General features: G+C 48.3%; 1 protein-coding gene across 1 annotated transcript; it reads left to right on the top strand.

The window, feature by feature from the left end:
• Positions 1-237: 237 nt before the first annotated feature.
• On the top strand, positions 238-10,712 carry zgc:158828 (probable ATP-dependent RNA helicase DHX35). Its single transcript, XM_035522361.1, has 21 exons — positions 238-710; positions 1,014-1,141; positions 1,225-1,317; positions 1,622-1,699; positions 1,843-1,947; positions 2,044-2,105; positions 2,195-2,264; positions 2,392-2,451; positions 2,771-2,883; positions 3,096-3,192; positions 3,295-3,453; positions 4,024-4,234; positions 5,356-5,480; positions 6,734-6,788; positions 6,882-7,072; positions 7,162-7,239; positions 8,174-8,303; positions 8,595-8,676; positions 8,783-8,854; positions 9,067-9,178; positions 9,482-10,712. The coding sequence occupies exons 1-21, from the start codon at positions 671-673 to the stop codon at positions 9,518-9,520; spliced, it is 2,100 nt and encodes a 699-aa protein (XP_035378254.1). The 5' UTR covers positions 238-670; the 3' UTR covers positions 9,521-10,712.
• The last annotated feature ends 7,011 nt before the right edge of the window (positions 10,713-17,723 follow it).

Below are 17,723 nucleotides of genomic sequence, written 5' to 3'. Positions count from 1 at the left end.
TGACCCGGAGCGAGTGGCGTTTGGCATCGAGAGGTTTTTATGTGGGAGCTTCACCACGCAGGGAGACGTGGGGCCGGTCTCGGCGATTACAGACTTAATCATTCAACAATCGTGAATAAACTCGTTCACTTGTTCTCTAGTTAAAGCCTTGATTTCTTTTTTAACATATGAAGTCAAATTCCTCCTCCTGCCTCTGGCTGTCATGCTGACTGCATCAGGAAGGCATCCCTGCTCTGGTGTGTCCATAATGCTTTATACACCCTGATATTTCTAGACCTGTGATGCTGCAGTCTTATTAATCAACAGAGGGAGACGTCATTCTGATCAGCTGCACGTTTGGTGATCTTTTGTACCTTTATTACACACCTGTGACAAGTGTTGTACAGCTAAGACTGCAGGCTTTGGTTTACTGGACCTCCATGAGGTGGCAGACGCAGTCGCTGTCGTGTACGCACCCCAGCGTGGGCGGAACTGTGCGCAATAAAAGCAACCTAAACGCTCCCGAGTCTTCTCTTCTTCAGCCGGACGCCTGCGGTCTTCATGCTTCACGCTGCGGCTCTGAGCACCGCGCGAGTTCATTTCCGGTCCGCGCGCGCGCTGTCGCCCCCTCGCGCACAGAGTGACGCGCCCGCTAAAGTTTCGCCAAGTCAAGATGACGTAGTTGCACAAGATGGCGGCGCCCCGCTCCACGATGAAATTTTGGAAACCCGGTAAGACGCGAGACTTTCCGCTGCTCGTAGCGCACGTTCGCCTTCACGTAAAGTCCAAGCGTGTGTGGGAACAGTCAGCACGCGGTACCATGAACCGGAGCGACGCGCTTGACGTTCTCGCCTACCGCAGTGCTCCTTGATCCCGACCCGCGCGGACAGCCGGTCCGATGACCGTGCGTACGGGCCCCGTAATTGACCCCGTCACGCCGTCCTCGGCACCGGTGTGCTCGTAGGCGCTGCGTCCGTGCCGTGTCGCCTAACGCGCGTGCGTTCCGTGTGGACGCGGTTTGATTTGCACCGCAGGGTCCGAGGCGCCCGGGGTGTCCGAGGAGCGCGAGCTGCCCACGGAGACCGCGGCGAGCGCCGTCGTGCACAACCCTCACGCGGCGCTGTCGGTAGAGAAGCAGCGGCAGAAGCTGCCCGTGTTTAAGGTACCGCCGGCCACGCGCAGTCCTTCCACGGGTGCGCTGCTCGCGCAGGGCCACTTTGACCGCGTTGCCTCTTCTGCACACAGCACAGAAACAACATCCTGTACCTCGTGGAAAGCTATCAAACCGTCGTGATTGTCGGGGAGACCGGATGTGGGAAGAGCACTCAGATTCCCCAGGTACGTCCCGGACTGACACACCTTTAGAGCTCTACGTTAGACTGTGAGTGAGTGAGTGAGTGAGTGTGTGTGTGTGTGTGTGTGTGTGTGTGTGTGATTAAGATCATAACCGTGTCTGTTCTAGCTGCCTTATAATCTCAGTAAAGCCTCCCTGGTTTGTCTGATGGCATAACGGAAGTGTTCAAAGTTCTGTTGGCCTGTAATGGAGCACTTTCGGATTGAAGTAGCACCTCTAAGTTTTCTCTCTCTCTCTCTCTCTCTCTCTCTCTCTCTCTCTCTCTCTCTCTCTCTGTGTGTGTGGTAGTATCTGCTGGAGGCAGGCTGGGCTGCGGAGGGGAAGGTGATCGGTGTGACTCAGCCTCGGCGTGTGGCAGCTACCTCAGTACGGACCCTTCAGTGTCGTGCTCATCATCATTTATGCTGTGTGTGTGTGTGTGTGGATTGATGGTCGGGGCTGTAGACCTGCTAGTTTTGTCCTCTACCTCTGAGCTTGTGTGTGTGTGTGTGTGTGTGTGTGTGTGCCAGGTGGCTAACCGGGTAGCAGAGGAGCGAGGTGCTCATCTTGGACATGAGGTGGGCTACAGCATCCGCTTTGACGACTGTTCAGATCCTCATGCCACTCGCATAAAGGTATGAAGACCTGATGCTCTGGAATGGAGGGTGTGTGTGTATGAGATCGTTATGACCTCTCGTTGTGACCTCTGTGATCTTTGCCCTCTGCTCCAGTTCCTCACGGACGGGATGTTGGCGCGGGAGATGATGGCAGACCCTCTGCTGCAGGCGTACAGGTGGGCGCTCGCTCCAGGTGCGTAAACCCTGGCGTGGTGTTGCGTGGCTCCTGAGCCCTGTGACGCTCTGCTGTGTCTCCGCCCCACAGTGTGCTGATGCTGGACGAAGCCCATGAGCGAACTCTCCACACTGACATCGCCATCGGACTGCTCAAGAAGGTTCCTCCGCCACCGACGTCTGACGTAGCAGTGTTTATCTGCTCATTTGTGGCCTCCGTCTCTAACCGCGAACTCCACATCTCCGTTTTATCTGTTTTGAATTTCCTTCTCTCTCTCTTACGCACAGATTCAAAGGAAGAGGAGAGATCTGAGGGTGATTGTAGCATCTGCTACGCTGGATGCCAAGGTTACTCCGAGCTTCAGTATGGGGTGGGGGTGGAGATGAGGGGTTGTCAGGGGAGCCACGTGCGAGGAGGTGGGGTCTTTAGCGTGTGCTCCAGTGTGCATCCCCACCTTTACGGAACACGCCGCTCTGGGAAAATTGCACCTCTAACTGCGTCCGTTCACAACGACACCAGTAGCTTGGCCTTCCCACTCGAGAAGCGTTTACATTTCTGTTGTATTTGAGAGGAAGTTTGTTAAATCCGAGTCTTTTGTTTGTGGTACTGAAAGTGTTTTCATAGATTGTGGTATTTAGTTTTTTGTTTCTTTTTTCCCCCTCACAGAAATTTCAAAACTTTTTCAATCTGAATGAAAGTGGAGACCCAAACAAGGACACATGTGGTATCGTGAGTGTGGAGGGCCGTACGTTCCCGGTGGACATCTTCTACACGCTCAGGTGTGTCCCCTTCACCTACCCCTGGTTTAGAGGTTCAGGACTCGTGCAGACTTTACCTGACGATGCATTTTTCTTGTATATATGTTTGGATGAACAGTGTAGTTCAGAGTTTAGAGGTTATTCATCAGGACTCGTGGGGGCCGGCAGCTCTGTGGGTTTGGCCTTTCCTCATGTGACCCTGGGCTGACGGGTCTTTGTGTTTGTTTCCGTAGCCCTGTCCCGGACTATGTGAAGGCTACCGTGGAAACTGTCCTGAAGATTCACGAAACCGAAGACGATGGAGATGTTCTGGCATTTCTTACTGGACAGGTGTGTGTGTGTGTGTGAGTGAAAGAGACAGAGTGTGGGTGTGTGTCTGCGCGCGCATGCTGATGTGTGTGTGTGTGTGTGTGTGTGCGCGCGCGCCCACAGGAGGAGGTAGAGACCGTGGTGTGTATGCTGCAGGAACAGGCCCGCACTCTGTCACGCCACGGCCTTAAGAAGCACCTGCGTGTGCTGCCCATGTATGCAGGCCTACCCTACAGTGAGCAGATGAGAGTCTTTGAAAGGGTTCCTCCTACTGTACGAAAGGTGAAACAGCATTACCTCACCAAGCCAAGATGGGTTCTCTCTGTCCCATATCTCTAGTTTAATGTAATTATTCTGTTTATTTATGCTTCTATATGGCATTTTATGTTTTGTCCTTCATGGTCGTGTGTTTAGTGTAAATACTTTATCAACATTTCTTATATAAGAATTAAGGTTGTGATAATCCCCCTTAGAAGTACTGATGAATTACGTAATTAGTAATTAATTTATCTATTTTAATGTGTAGTGATACTCTTTTTTATTAACCTTTACTGAACGAGTAATGTGGAGATTACGTTAGGATTGTGTTAGGATTGTGTTAGGATTATGTTGTAAATACTTTGTGTTAAATTGTAGTCATTACTTGGGCTTATATACACTCAGAATGTCCCACAATCAGGTTCAACTGTATAAAACAGTGGTGACGTAAGACAGCAAATTCACGTTTGGGTTCTCACGTGGGATGCTAGGTGAAAGTAGCCCTCAGACTGCCGAGTCCTCCGACGTGCTCCTGCCAAGAAACCCGCACACATTCGTGCTCTCTCTTTCGCTCTCTCTCCCTCCCTCCCTCAGGTGGTGGTAGCCACAAACATCGCTGAGACCTCCATCACCATCAACGGCATTGTGTTCGTCATCGACTGCGCGTTTGTGAAGCTCCGAGCCTACGACTCTCGCACGGCTATCGATTCACTGGTGGTGACGCCCATCTCGAAGGCGTCGGCCTCTCAGAGGGCGGGGAGGGCAGGACGAATCAGAGCAGGGAAATGCTTCCGCCTTTACACAGGTACCGCCCACCTGACCAGGTGACATCACAGTAACTCCTGTACACATGTGTGGTGCATGTTAAGGCCTTCAAACACATACTACTTTTACACACGTTGTGAGATCCCATACACTTTTACCAAAGTGGCCCAAATCTCAACTTTTTCTTCATATGTGACACACATTTGTTCTTTGGATACAAGTGTCCACTTTTTAATTCTGATTTGGAGCAGTGTCATACATGGTACTGAAATGCGATGCATATCTGACACACAACCACGGCGATGCCACTGCGTTTGAACAGCAGGATTACGGTTTGTGTGACTTTTACACCAGTCCATCATCAGGGATGGAAAAGGAGGATTTCAGCGACAGGATAGTTTACGGGATTAATGGGGTTAATGCGACAGTGAGCTAACGGACCTCGTCAGTGATGGCTGGCTAACGGACGTTGAATGTTTAGTTGATGTTTCGGCACAGTTTGCATTAGAAGGGACTTATTCCAACACCTCTGTCTCCTGGACCTCCAGCGCAGATTCCCCGGAGCATTAGCTGGAGGCTGGAGGCGGGTTCTGGTGGTGCAGTAACCTCTATATGAGCGTGTCATTTGTGGGCCAGTTCCAGAGCCTGGTCTGTTCAGATTAACGTCACATTAAAAAGACACTATGAACAAAAAAAAAAATCATTTGGTTAGAAAATCGGATATGGGACACTTCTTCCCTGCTGTGTGAATGTAGCTTTAAGGATTGCATTTGGTCATAAGGGAATTAATCCGTACAGCAGTTCTCTTAGTAAGAAAAATGAATTTGAGGAGTGATCAGAATTTAAAAAACCTAAACAAATACTCGTATGATTGGCTAGACCCTGTTCAGTGGCAGAAATGGTCCCATAGAGCACTGCATCAGATGTCATATGACCTAATCAAAATGTTGTGCAGCGCAAGACTCGAGGAAAGCCGCCACACTCCACCACACGACCCTTCCCCTGGGCCCTCTGACCCTTCCCCTGTACTGATGCATTGCTGTGTTTTGAAGAACATCTCGTGAAGGTCTCGCGTCTCCAGCCGACAGAGCTGGACAGGTCTTCTCGCAGAAGCAGCACACGGCTTCTCTGACGCATCCTCCCGGTTCTTCCTCCTTTCAGAGGAAGACTTCGAGAAGCTTCCAGAGTCCACGGTGCCAGAGATGCAGCGCTGTGACCTGGCCCCCGTCGTGCTCCATCTGAAGGCTCTGGGTGTGGACAATGTCCTCCGCTTCAACTTTCTCTCTGTGAGTGTCTATGCCAGCGACCGATTATATCGGTCAATGAATATTATCGTGATGCGATACCGCCCTTGTGGAGGGTTGAACTACGTGAATGAGCTTTCTGACAAGTGATGAAATGTACTATGTGCAGTGAAAATCTAGACATTGGAGACATCTTTGACATTCCAGAGTGTTCTGCACAGTGTTTCAGTGTGCATTTAGGATAAAGCAAGATGTTTAAAGCTCAAAGTTTATTTGTCACATACATAGTCATACAGAGTATAACTAGCAGTGAAATGCTTTTTGTAACTGCCATCCGTAGGTAGCAGTGTAACTGCAAGTGTTTTGTCCAGATTAAAATTCACACTAATCCAGAACCAGTTTCATTAGTCAGAGCCCAATGCAAAACATAATAAAAGCACAAAATAAACTGTTCTCAGGTCAGCATCAAAGTGGACCATCTGTGTCTTAGACCAGGTGGAGAGAGACAGAATGCAAGTTATCAAATCAAGTTTATTTTTATAGTGCTTTTTAACACAAGTCTGTAGAAGAATAAATAAATGAATAAATAAAATACAAAAGGAACATTACGTTAAAACTAAAACAGACAAAAACACAACAAATCTATGATCATCACTCTTGAAGGCTGTATAGCATAAAAACACGTTAAACCTTCCTTAAAACTGGCCCCGTGGAGTCGGAAGGTATCAACATTCGGGGACCCAAACAGAAGACACACTGTCCCACAGAGCTCTAAAGGTACTGGGAACAGAAAGGTTGATCTGAGCTGTGTTTGCAGGAGAGTCCCAAAACAAAACCTCAGTTGTGTTTATTAAATCAGTTAAACGTGCATCCATAAGTCTTGCTAAATAAATCCAGCCGCTCCTTCCTGTTCTGTAATGTACCCTAGACAACGTCTGTCTGCACTCTCCCTCTGTCTGTCTGTGTTCCCTTTTCAACTGCACTGGCACTAACATCATGTTCAGAAAGCTGGACACCCAGTCCAGTAAAACCAGTGGAACTATAGCTGAGTCACGCTTTAAAACCCAGAGCTCATATAACACCAACACTGAAAATACGACCGAGATCTCATCTGTGTGTGATCAGGCATTGAATAAGGCATCAAATCGCCAAGGTCTCAGCATGTCATGTTGTTCAAAAGAAATGTCATTGGAAGAGCGAAGAATACCAGCTGGCCAGTGTTTAAGCCGTGTGTGTGTGTGTGCGCGCCTGTGTGTGTGTGTGTGCGCGCCTGTGTGTGTGTGGTGTCATTGCAGCCGCCACCAGCACAGTCTCTAGTGCAGGCCCTGGAGCTGCTGTATGCCCTCGGTGGTAAGAGCAGGCAAACCAAGAACCCTATACTGGTGTGGTACTCTGATGTGTGCTGGTGTGGTACTGGTGTGGTACTCTGTGTGCTGTTTGAAGGTCTGGACCAGTACGGCCGGCTGTCGGAGCCCGTGGGCGTGCACATGGCAGAGTTCCCCCTGAGCCCCATGTTTGCCAAAATGCTGCTCGAGTCGGGCAACTTCGGCTGCTCCAAGGAGATTGTTACCATAGCAGCCATGATGCAGATCCAGAATGTCTTTGTGGCGCTGCCCAATCAGAAGAAGGCTGCCGTAAGTCTCCTCCTCTTCGACTGTAATACCTCTCTCGTGTCTTGTGTTTCTTACCCTGTCTGACTCTTGCTGTGGGTTTATAACACCAGGCGCGGGAGCACAGGAAGTTCTCTGTGGCGGAGGGTGATCACCTGACCATGCTCAATGTGTACGAGGCCTTTGAGAAGGTGAGTCATGCCGTTAACTCTAACCCTAAACTCTAACCCTAAACTCTAACCCTAATTCTTAATACTAACCGTAACCCTAAACCATAACTAACCTAACCCTAACCTGCCAGGAGGCCACTGGACCAAGGCTGTGGGAAGATTAGGCTGCAGTGCCATCTAGTGGCAGGAACAGATCTAGTAAAGGGCAACTTCATGGTGAAAGTCTAATTTTTACATTTCTGTTCTTCACTGATATGTCAAGATAAAGACCTTTTGACCCGCTTAGTGTTAATTGTATTAATTAGGGATATAAAGTTGTAATTTAGACTTGCCAGAGTTTGTCAGATTCAAAATGAGATGTCGAATTTCAAAACTAGGAAGTAGAATATATCGGTATCAGACAATTAGAATGCAACAAATCTTAAATCATATTATTGACTGAAGCATCCTGTGCGTGTGGGGTTTTATTTACACTTAGAAGCAATCAGCATCACTTGGTATCACACAGACGCTTTGAAGACTGACAGTGATCCTGTTGCCCTGTCAAGGCACTAAACCCTAATCCCTAACCTACCCTAACCCAGTAACCCTGTCATCTTGCCAAAACTCTAACCCTAAACCCTAACCCTAACCCTCGTCCTGTCAAATCACTACCCCTAACCCTAAACCCTAACCTGTCCTATCAACGCACTAAACCCTAACCCTAAACCCTAACCTGTCCTGTCAAAGCACTAACCCCAACCCTAAACCCTAACCCTAACCCTCGTCCTGTCAAATCACTACCCCTAACCCTAAACCCTAACCTGTCCTGTCAAAGCACTAACCCCAACCCTAAACCCTAACCCTAACCCTCGTCCTGTCAAATCACTACCCCTAACCCTAAACCCTAACCTGTCCTGTCAACACACTAAACCCTAGCCCAAGCACTGATGAGTGACCACGTCTTTCCCCTCAGCATCAGAAGAGCTCTCGGTGGTGTCAGGAGCACTTCCTCAACTACAGAGGCCTGGTGCGTGCTGCCTCCATCCGGGAGCAGCTGCGGCGCATGCTCAACAAGTTCAGAGTTCCCCGCAACTCCAGCGAAGGTTCCACACCTTTACACATGTTCTTAGTTCACACTGGTTTACACACTTCCACCCCAGATGGCCTCATGGTCTCCTAGATTTTCACATTATTGGAGTGTGTAGGCAATTCTCTCCAGCTAAGATTTTGTGTGGCCAACCACTGCAGTTAAGACCTGTACTGGTGTTGCTGTGTTTTTATTATCTAACTGTTACTCCTTTACTGGTGTTACTGGGTTTTATAGACATAACGGTTAGTGTTTTACTCTTGTTGCTGGTGTGTTATGGTGTTTCTCTGTTTCTTCCTGTGGGCAGGTGACCCAGATGTGATTCTCAGGTGCATCGTGTCAGGATTCTTTGCTAATGCTGCGCGTCTCCACCACTCTGGGTCCTACAGGTGTTCACACCTTTCCCTGCTCTGTTTATTTGTTCCATTTATGCTGTTAGTTATTTATTCATGTTTTATGCATGTTCTGTAACATGTACGCCTCGTGTCTTCACAGGACTTTACGGGACGACCGGGAGCTTCACATCCATCCGAACTCTGTGCTTTATGGGGAAAAACCTCCAAAATGGTACGACACGGCCGCTACAGTGTGCATGACGCGCTGGGAGTGATAACTGACGGAACGATAGTGAGGCGCTGACACTGATATTAGCAGAACGCAAAACCTCCTGTCAGTACGTTCCTGTTCAGCTTCCGGGCGTAGTTCAGGGTCACTGACTTGGAGTCAGTGCGGCGTGTTCTTGGATCAGTCTCGGCACTCACGGGCTGCGTTTATTTCAGGGTGGTGTTCAACGAGGTGCTTCAGACCTCCAAGTACTTCATGCGGGATGTGACAGCAGTGGAGTCTGCCTGGCTGGTGGAACTGGCCCCTCACTTCTATAAGCAGGCCAAGGTAGGCCTTCAGGCCGGGCCCAGGGGCCCCGCACAAGCAGCACCACTTGGGGGAGGCTCGCAGGGCGTCTTTAGAACCAGACGGACTCGGCAAGACTGTGCAGGGTTCAGACTGGTGGCTTGGGTCATCTGGTGTTAGTTGTGGTAGTTCAGTAACTCCTTAGAGGTGTGTTTGAAGTTTGAGTGAAATGCAGCCTGTGTTTTGTTTGATCTGGTGTGTGTGTGTGTGTGTGTGTGTGTGTGCATGATCGATGTGGGGACGACTGAACTCTCACTCGTCTTCTCTTTGCCCGTCTGTTCTCAGCATGGCTCACTGGCCAGTAAACGCAGCAAGATTCTCTGAGCTGGCCTCCTGCTCCACGCCGCCCCCTACTGGTACTGGTCATCATCACAACTGGCTGAAGACTCCCGAACACGTCCATGCAAACATTTACACTTACACGTACAAACCTGGACACATGTTTACACTCTCACACACACACGTTGCAGTGAGGCAGAATATTTAGTTTGTTCTGCGTAAACCCCACTGTCTCTCCTCACGGTCACTTGTACATAGATGTAGGATGTATTTAATTCTTCATGTTCAGATGAGTACTTTCTGAACACGTGGCCCCGGAGGTCAAAGGTTGTCCGTGGCTCAGAAAAATATCGATGGATTTTGTCCTTTCTTGCTGGTCTTGGCAGTAGCACGGAAGGAAGGAACTCAGACTTGCTTCATCACTGCACTTTGTTCATCTGGTTTGTAGTGCGTAGTTTTTTGTAGTTACTTCATTGGGTTTGTAGTTTTGTGAAGAAAAGGTGCGACACAGACCTACATACAGATCTACACGTCACACTCTCAGCTGATGACGAATCAAGCTGATGACGAATGATGTTTATGAAATGTTTCCTAGTGTGTGAAAGTGCTGTGTTTAAACCGAACTCCCCTTCCTGTGGACACAGCAGGGACTGTTAATGCACCGTTGGGCCACCAGGGGGCAAGGTTTTGCGTCTGCTCTCGTGTGATGTCAGTCCTCATTCTGCCTCTCACTGACTTTTTTTTTTTTTTTAATTCTGATTTTCCTCTTTTTGTTTATTTTGTGTTTTTTTTTTTTTTTTTTTTTTGCGTTTGCGCTCTCGTTCCATTGACGTTCCGCTGATAAACATCCCACAAACGTGCGAGGCGTTGGCCTGTGTGGAGTTCAGACGTAGAGAGCTAGCTGTCTGGAAGATGAGCCCACACCACCACACCACTGTTCCTCACATAGTGCTCTTGTAGATGTCTGCATGGTCGTATACAGGACTGCATACCTACGTATTAACCTCGAGTAGCCTAGACAGAACTGGCTCCCAGTGCTCCAGAATTACTGTCGGTTCTCCTCGTGTGTGCATGGCCAGTTAATCTGAACACTGTGACACCTTCACGCAGTGCTGAATTACTGTAGTGACCTGCAGGAACAATCTCCTGAAACTGTTGGTAGTTGAGAAATATTCAACATTTCCTGCCATTACTGTTGCAGTCCGTCGAACCAAAAATAAACGTGTACACTCTCACACTGAAGCATCCGGGTCTTTTATGTTTTATTGTGAAAGATCGTGTGATAGTTATTCTGTATGAGTGACTTTTGGTTCTTCTGTTTATTTCAGTGAATTGTTTTCCTTGGTCTCTGCTCAGAGCCCCTGTCCAGGCTTAGCGGACGACTTTTGCAGGGTTGCGTATGGCAGGACGTTGGTGTGTGTTTTCAGGTGTCCATAATGGACGCAGAGTGGCATTCTTGCATCCGAACACACCTGAGTTCAGTCTCAGTTTTATTTGTGTGGTAACTTTTAGAATAGACCTTATGTGACAGTTTCATGGAAATCTGGTCTAATAAACTCTTAATAAACGCACCCTGAGAAGAAGAAACCGTAAGAGAACCTCAACACTCCAGAACTGCTCAGTAGAGTCAGACAACCGTCGCGCGGCCGCAACCACAGACGGCCTGTAGGACTCGTGCAGCGGCTCGTTCACACCACCTGGTGTCAGTGTGGGCACGCGCATCTAGTCAGCTGCACACGCGGGTTATTTTATTCATTTATACATTTCATTTACGTGAGAAAACGTACGAAGAAGGAAAGGTAGTTCTAATGTTAAAACAGTGCGCCCAGCCTGTATGGTAAGCAAGAGAAATGTTTGACGGACGTCTTCCCGTTTACTTAACTGATTTAGTTTTTAGTTTATTCACAGTTTTGGAGTTTGAGCGCCCTGTAAAGAGCCGTAAAACCGTGTTATATGAGAACGGTTTCTCTGGCGGGCGATTAGATAACGGGTGTGCAGCGCCGCGGACATTAACGTGCGGAGTGCGGCACGTCTGCACCACGGCAGCGGGCACGCGTGCTGGAGCCCCTCTCTTCCTTTAATCCCCCGAGCTCTGCTTTGCGCTCGCAGACAAGTCCGTGTAAGTGCCCCGTTTGGCGGAGGCGCGGGGAGAAACGGAAATTTCCTGCGCGCGCCTGGCAGGATGAAAAAGAGCTGCGAGTTGCGTCGCAGCTTAGCCCCCGCGGTCGCTCCGGTGCGCGTGCGGGACGAGAACAGCCTCTCGCGACTCCCCCGGGAAGGACATGACACGCGACGTGCGCCTGAGCTTCCAAGCGCCCGGGGTTTAGGACAGCGCGCGCTCTCTCACGCGCTCAGACAGGCGCGCGTAGGATCTGATATATACTTCAGATTAACATCGGGACACGTGCCGGCCGATTGCACTCCTAACAACTTAAAAAATAATAAGTGCGTGACTTTATCTTTATTCCTGACTTATGAAGATGAGGTTATTATACAGCGTTATAAATAAACCCATTCATTCATGAATTAATTCATTAATATGCATTAATATATTTGTTTAAAGATATGCTTCATGTCAGTGCGGGCCTGTATTTATTTCCATGCCGTGTAAAATTCTCCCCACGTCCCGGACGCGGGTGTCACCAGGCGCGCACATCGCCTTCCGAGGATCCGCCGGCCTGCGGCTCGAGGTTGAGGCCAGAGTGAACGAGACCTGCTTGACCCGCACGGCCGTGGGTTTGACTTGTTTATGTCCCGGGTGGACATTAACGGTCGTTTAGCCTGGTCTGCATTGAAGAGGTGGACATGTCGGGAGAGACAGTAAGCTGGGGTCGTTTTTGCATAAGACCGCGAGTCGAAAAGGGACGCTCGAGGCAATTTGAGGTCTGTCCCGCTAACGCAGGTGACTCAAATGCTCCATTAAGGGCTTGAATCATTTACAGGTCCGAGATGTGTTTTAACTTCGTAAAGATCCTCCACAAATGGGAGTGGAATTAGTGTTTATTTTAGCGTTAGCAGAACCCCCTTTAGCATTAAAATGTCCCGATAGCTCAGCTGACTCAGTTTTACTTACACATCTTACCGCCGATCCGAAACCACGAGCGTGAGTGTGTGTGAACCACTGGAGACACACATTTAATTCATCGTACTGTTCCGTGTTCAGGACAGATAGATATTTAACAGTCTGGAAACGACAGCGGGGGGGCGCATCTCGATGGTGGAGGCAAGGAAGATTTGGAAGGGAGGAATTTTACCTCTTTGTGTGTGTGTGTGTGTGTGTGTGTGTGTGTGCGTGCGTGTGTGTGTGTGTGGGGGGGGATATAATCAGTCGCTGAACCTCCCAGACTCTGGGTCTGGTGACAAATTGGAAGTTCCTTAGTCTAGTTTATTGCTCTGATCAGGTCAAACGAAAAACAGCGGAGGTGTGTGCACGAAGCAGGCACAGACGAATGGTCTGATCATTTCTTATTGAGAAACAATTCCTAAAAGGTGGTGTAGCGCGTGAGTGAGGGGGGCGCCCGGCTGCCGCCTGCTCCCTGCCTGACCTCTCTCTCCGCCGCTGGAATTGCATGAATAGAGAGAGCGCGAGTGTGTGATGGCACTACTCCACCAGGGAGACACACCATTTGTTATGAAGTAAGAGGCTCTGATGAAGTGCAGGGAAAAAGGGGGGGGGGGTTTCTTTATTTCTTTATTTATTTATTCCCCTCTCTCTCTCTCTCTCTCTTCTCCTCCTTCTCTCCCGCGCTCTCTCTCGGGCGAGGCACGGCTGGCCTTCAGACTGTTACTCTTCAAATGGATGGAGAGAGGCGATTGAATTTTACACTCTCCTGCCTATGATTAATATCCACTGGGCTGTGGGTGACGCAGCAAGACGTGGGGAGGCCACAAGGTGGCGCTCACGCTCCGCAGCGGGCGGGAGGAGGGCGCCTCGGTCTGCGCTGGCAGAAAATCTCTCTTCTTCCGTCCTTTCAGGCCAGCGGTGCGTTTCTCAGAATTCCTTTGTGGTGGACTGGGCAGTAAATGTCAGTTTAACACTGTAAAAGGGCTGAAAGTGGAATAAACCTCCAGCGCGCTGGCATTGCTACACCACATAAGTGGCTGTTTATCGCTCCGATTTAGGTGTTCGGAGCTAAATGTGTGGCTGTGAAATTTTTGTTTATTTACAATTTATTTATAACCGGACGTTCACTGTGAACGTCGAAACTCGCGTGTAGTGCCTCTGTTTTAAATCAACATTAACTTTTTCTTTTTGTGTTTTTCCTTCGTTCTCTGTAATGGGAAAACCGCTGGGAGCAGATGCAGCTCTTTGAACTAGTCTTTGATTCGTTTGACTCTGCCGTCAAAGCGCTGTGGGGAAGCGAAAAGGATGTTTATCCTCGGAATGCTTCCACTCACCGTGGAAACGTGAAGAACACCGGAGCTTTCTGGAAGTGCTTTAGGAATAGGAGGATCAATACAGGTCTCAGACAGGAGACACGGGCTGGTTTAGTTTTGCATAAATAATGCAGAAAGGCAGAGTGGTGTGTGTGTGTGTGTGTGTCTGCCAGGGTTAGCCCAATACCTGCTCTGATGTGTCAGAGGGTCAGGAGACATGGTGACATGAACAAGTCTAGATCTGTGTGTTCACACCTTTAGGTACAAATCTGGTTTAGTTAGTCAAAACTGTCCTTGTTCACTTCCTCCGAGGAAGCCGCAGCCTGTGATACTAGTGACATAGTGGATATGCTTTTGTGATCCAGGGAAACGGTCAACGTAGTTGTGTGTTGTGTAGTATGCACTACAGAGGGAAAAGTGGTTTCAGAGATATATTCATTCCTTTCTGGTTTTGAAGGACAGCTCCTGACATTTTGGAACAGACCCTCATATTTCATTCCTCTGACATGCAATAAACACCTTCAGACAGCCCTGCATGAATTCACTTAACAAAGCAATATTTCTCCGCCGTTTACGCCGTTAGCCGAGGGAACGGAGCCTCACAAACGCCGTGCTGGGACACACACCAATCGTGCCTTGTGTATGCTGGGGCACATATGTTGCTTTGGTAAACTGATCTCAGACCTGTGACACTGGTTGACACTTAGTGGGTAATATAAAGACCTGTATAAGGTGGAGCTGACCCTAATTCAGTAATAAAGGCAACTTTTATCTCATGTACCAAATCAAAGTGACTGGATGATCTTAAAACTGACCGGGGCTTCTTGCGTAATGATTCGGTCACTAATGTGGGACACGTCTCTGCGGCGGGGTCTTGCTTTACTGTGTGGTCATTAAAAAAGTGATTAATTTTTCTTACGTTTGAAAGCAGGTGCCAGATTCCACTGCAACGCTTCATAAATCTGCATAAGTGTTGGCATATATTATTAGCATAACCACCAAATTAAATATGGTATTATTAAAGATGTTTCTAGTGTGTTCACTTTTATTTTAAGTATTTCAATCTCAGCTATACTATGAATCTGTGACCATAAGAAAACCCATTTTATATAAAAATAAAACAGAAACAGGATTTATAGAAATAGATTTTAATTTTTTAGTTATTTATGTAAGCTTATTAAACCCCATCTCAGAAAGTCCGTGGTGTTGTTTTATGTTACAGTAACGTTATGCTTTATTTCTCTGAAAAGCTCAGACTCTTTTTTTTCTCACTCATGCCATTACTGGTTTTGATCAAGCTGCCAGTTGTCTTGCTGTAGGTTGCTAAAGGCCTTTCTCAGACGAACCTCAGTGTGATGTCACTGCGTCATACCTCAGTGTGATGTCATTGTCAGACGAACCTCAGTGTGATGTCATTGTTAGACGAACCTCAGTGTGATGTCACTGCGTCGTACCTCAGTGTGATGTCACTGCGTCGTACCTCAGTGTGATGTCATTGTCAGACGTACCTCAGTGTGATGTCATTGTCAGACGAACCTTAGTGTGATGTCACTGCGTCGTACCTCAGTGTGATGTCATTGTCAGACGAACCTCAGTTTGATGTCACTGCATCGTACCTCAGTGTGATGTCATTGTCAGATGAACCTCAGTGTGATGTCATTGTCAGACGAACCTCAGTCTGATGTCACTGCGTCATACCTCAGTGTGATGTTACTGCGTCGTACCTCAGTGTGATGTCATTGTCAGACGAACCTCAGTGTGATGTCACTGCGTCGTACCTCAGTGTGATGTCACTGCATCGTACCTCAGTGTGATGTCATTGTCAGACGAACCTCAGTTTGACGTCACTGCGTCGTACCTCAGTATGATGTCATTGTCAGACGAACCTCAGTGTGATGTCATTGTTAGACGAACCTCAGTGTGATGTCATTGTCAGATGAACCTCAGTGTGATGTCACTGCATCATACCTCAGTGTGATGTCATTGTCAGACATACCTCAGTGTGATGTCATTGGGTCATAAGGCTACAAATAATCATCTTCCTATTTTTACCCCCAGAGAAAACTAACATTTCTTCAAAAATCCTCTAAACTTCCCTTCAGAGAGGACCAAGGCCATATTTAAAGAAAGCTGTTTCTGCCTTAAGCTGGTTAGAGGCTGGTGAATAAACCATTCCTATCTCTGTCCCTCCTCCTCCAAACCCACCCACTGCTTCCCAAAGCCAAACACAAAATGGTGGCTCGCGTGTGAGGGGCAGGCCAGCCGGTTCGGCTCGGTCTGGAGGGATGTGGGGTGATAACGGGAGATAAACACCAGGCTGGAGTGATGGGCAGCGGAAGGAGCAAGTGAGGGAGAAATCGATCTAAACTCAGCATATCCACAGCAACCCTCATTTATCAGGTGACACGGTTAAACAGCGTTAAGGCACTAAAAGTGAGAAAAATACGGCCTGTGCGCACTGTCCTATCGATCAGGTGTGAACAGGCCAGTGAAGGCCGAAAGCACTAATAAAAGAAGACGTATCTGAGCGTAGATGTGCTTCCCATCGATCCGCACAGTGATCAAGGCTACGAACATCTTCACTGGGGTTTAGGCCTTGGTCCTCTGACTCTCAAACACGCAGCCACGTTGCCATGGCGAGCAGGTTAACAGCAGTGAGCACAGGCAGCCTGTGTCATCTCACTGCTGTCTTGTCCTTCAGCCAGGAAAAGAGCCGATGCCCAGAGCCCTGCGCTCTGTTCCAACAGGGCCAGTCTGCGATCTCTGTGTCCTGCTCAGTCTACGATCTCTGTGTCCTGCTCAGTCTACGATCTCTCTGCCCTGCTCAGTCTACGATCTCTGTGTCCTGCTCAGTATGAGCAGTCTACGATCTCTCTGCCCTGCTCAGTCTACGATCTCTCTGTCCTGCTCAGTATGAACAGTCTACGATCTCTGTGCCCTGCTCAGTCTACGATCTGTGTCCTGCTCAGTATGAGCAGTCTACGATCTCTCTGCCCTGCTCAGTCTACGATCTCTGTCCTGCTCAGTATGAACAGTCTACAATCTCTGTGTCCTGCTCAGTCTACCATCTCTCTGTCCTGCTCAGTATGAACAGTCTACGATCTCTCTATCTTGCTCAGTATGAGCAGTCTACAATCTCTCTATCTTGCTCAGTATGAGCAGTCTACAATCTCTCTGCCCTGCTCAGTCTACGATCTCTCTGTCCTGCTCAGTATGAAGTCTATGATCTCTCTGTCCTGCTCAGTATGAAGTCTACGATCTCTCTATCTTGCTCAGTATGAACAGTCTACAATCTCTCTATCTTGCTCAGTATGAATAGTCTACAATCTCTCTATCTTGCTCAGTATGAACAGTCTACAATTTCTCTATCTTGCTCAGTATGAACAGTCTACAATCTCTCTATCTTGCTCAGTATGAACAGTCTACAATTTCTCTATCTTGCTCAGTATGAACAGTCTGCGAGCTCTCTGTCCTGCTCACTGTGAACAGTCTACAATCTCTCTGTCCTGCTCAGTAGGAACAGTCTATGACTACACTATTATTTTAGATGAATCTGCAGTCTGTTTGAGTCTCATCATTCCGAGTCTCGTTTAGAAATGTGAACTATCACTGCAGTGTGTGGTAGGAACATGACCTTTAACCCCGGGATACACCATTGAGGGTTCCAACATCATAGCTTCTTTATCGTTTCGTCACTTAACACGTTTTTTTGCTCCTTTATTTCTCACTAGTCTGATGACGTATTAGTGGCAAATCTGGAGGTGTGTGTTAGTGAGTAAATCTGGAGGTGCGTGTTAGTGGCCATTCTGGACCAGCCGGTCTGTAGGAGAAGGTTCACCCAGCGGGCTCATGACTACGGGAACTTCGTTAC

Source organism: Electrophorus electricus, chromosome 24 (genome assembly GCF_013358815.1).
Source record: "Electrophorus electricus isolate fEleEle1 chromosome 24, fEleEle1.pri, whole genome shotgun sequence".
In the NCBI taxonomy this organism is placed as follows: domain Eukaryota; kingdom Metazoa; phylum Chordata; class Actinopteri; order Gymnotiformes; family Gymnotidae; genus Electrophorus; species Electrophorus electricus.
This window is presented reverse-complemented; position numbering and strand designations above follow the sequence as displayed.

What these genes read in the sequence shown, in the direction of transcription:
- zgc:158828 (XM_035522361.1), top strand. Translation starts at nt 671, where the DNA reads ATGGCGGCGCCCCGCTCCACGATGAAATTTTGGAAACCCG. An exon ending in TGGCATTTCTTACTGGACAG is followed by an intron (nt 3,193 to 3,294) that starts GTGTGTGTGTGT and finishes GCGCGCCCACAG; the next exon opens with GAGGAGGTAGAGACCGTGGT. An exon ending in ACTTCTATAAGCAGGCCAAG is followed by an intron (nt 9,179 to 9,481) that starts GTAGGCCTTCAG and finishes GTCTGTTCTCAG; the next exon opens with CATGGCTCACTGGCCAGTAA.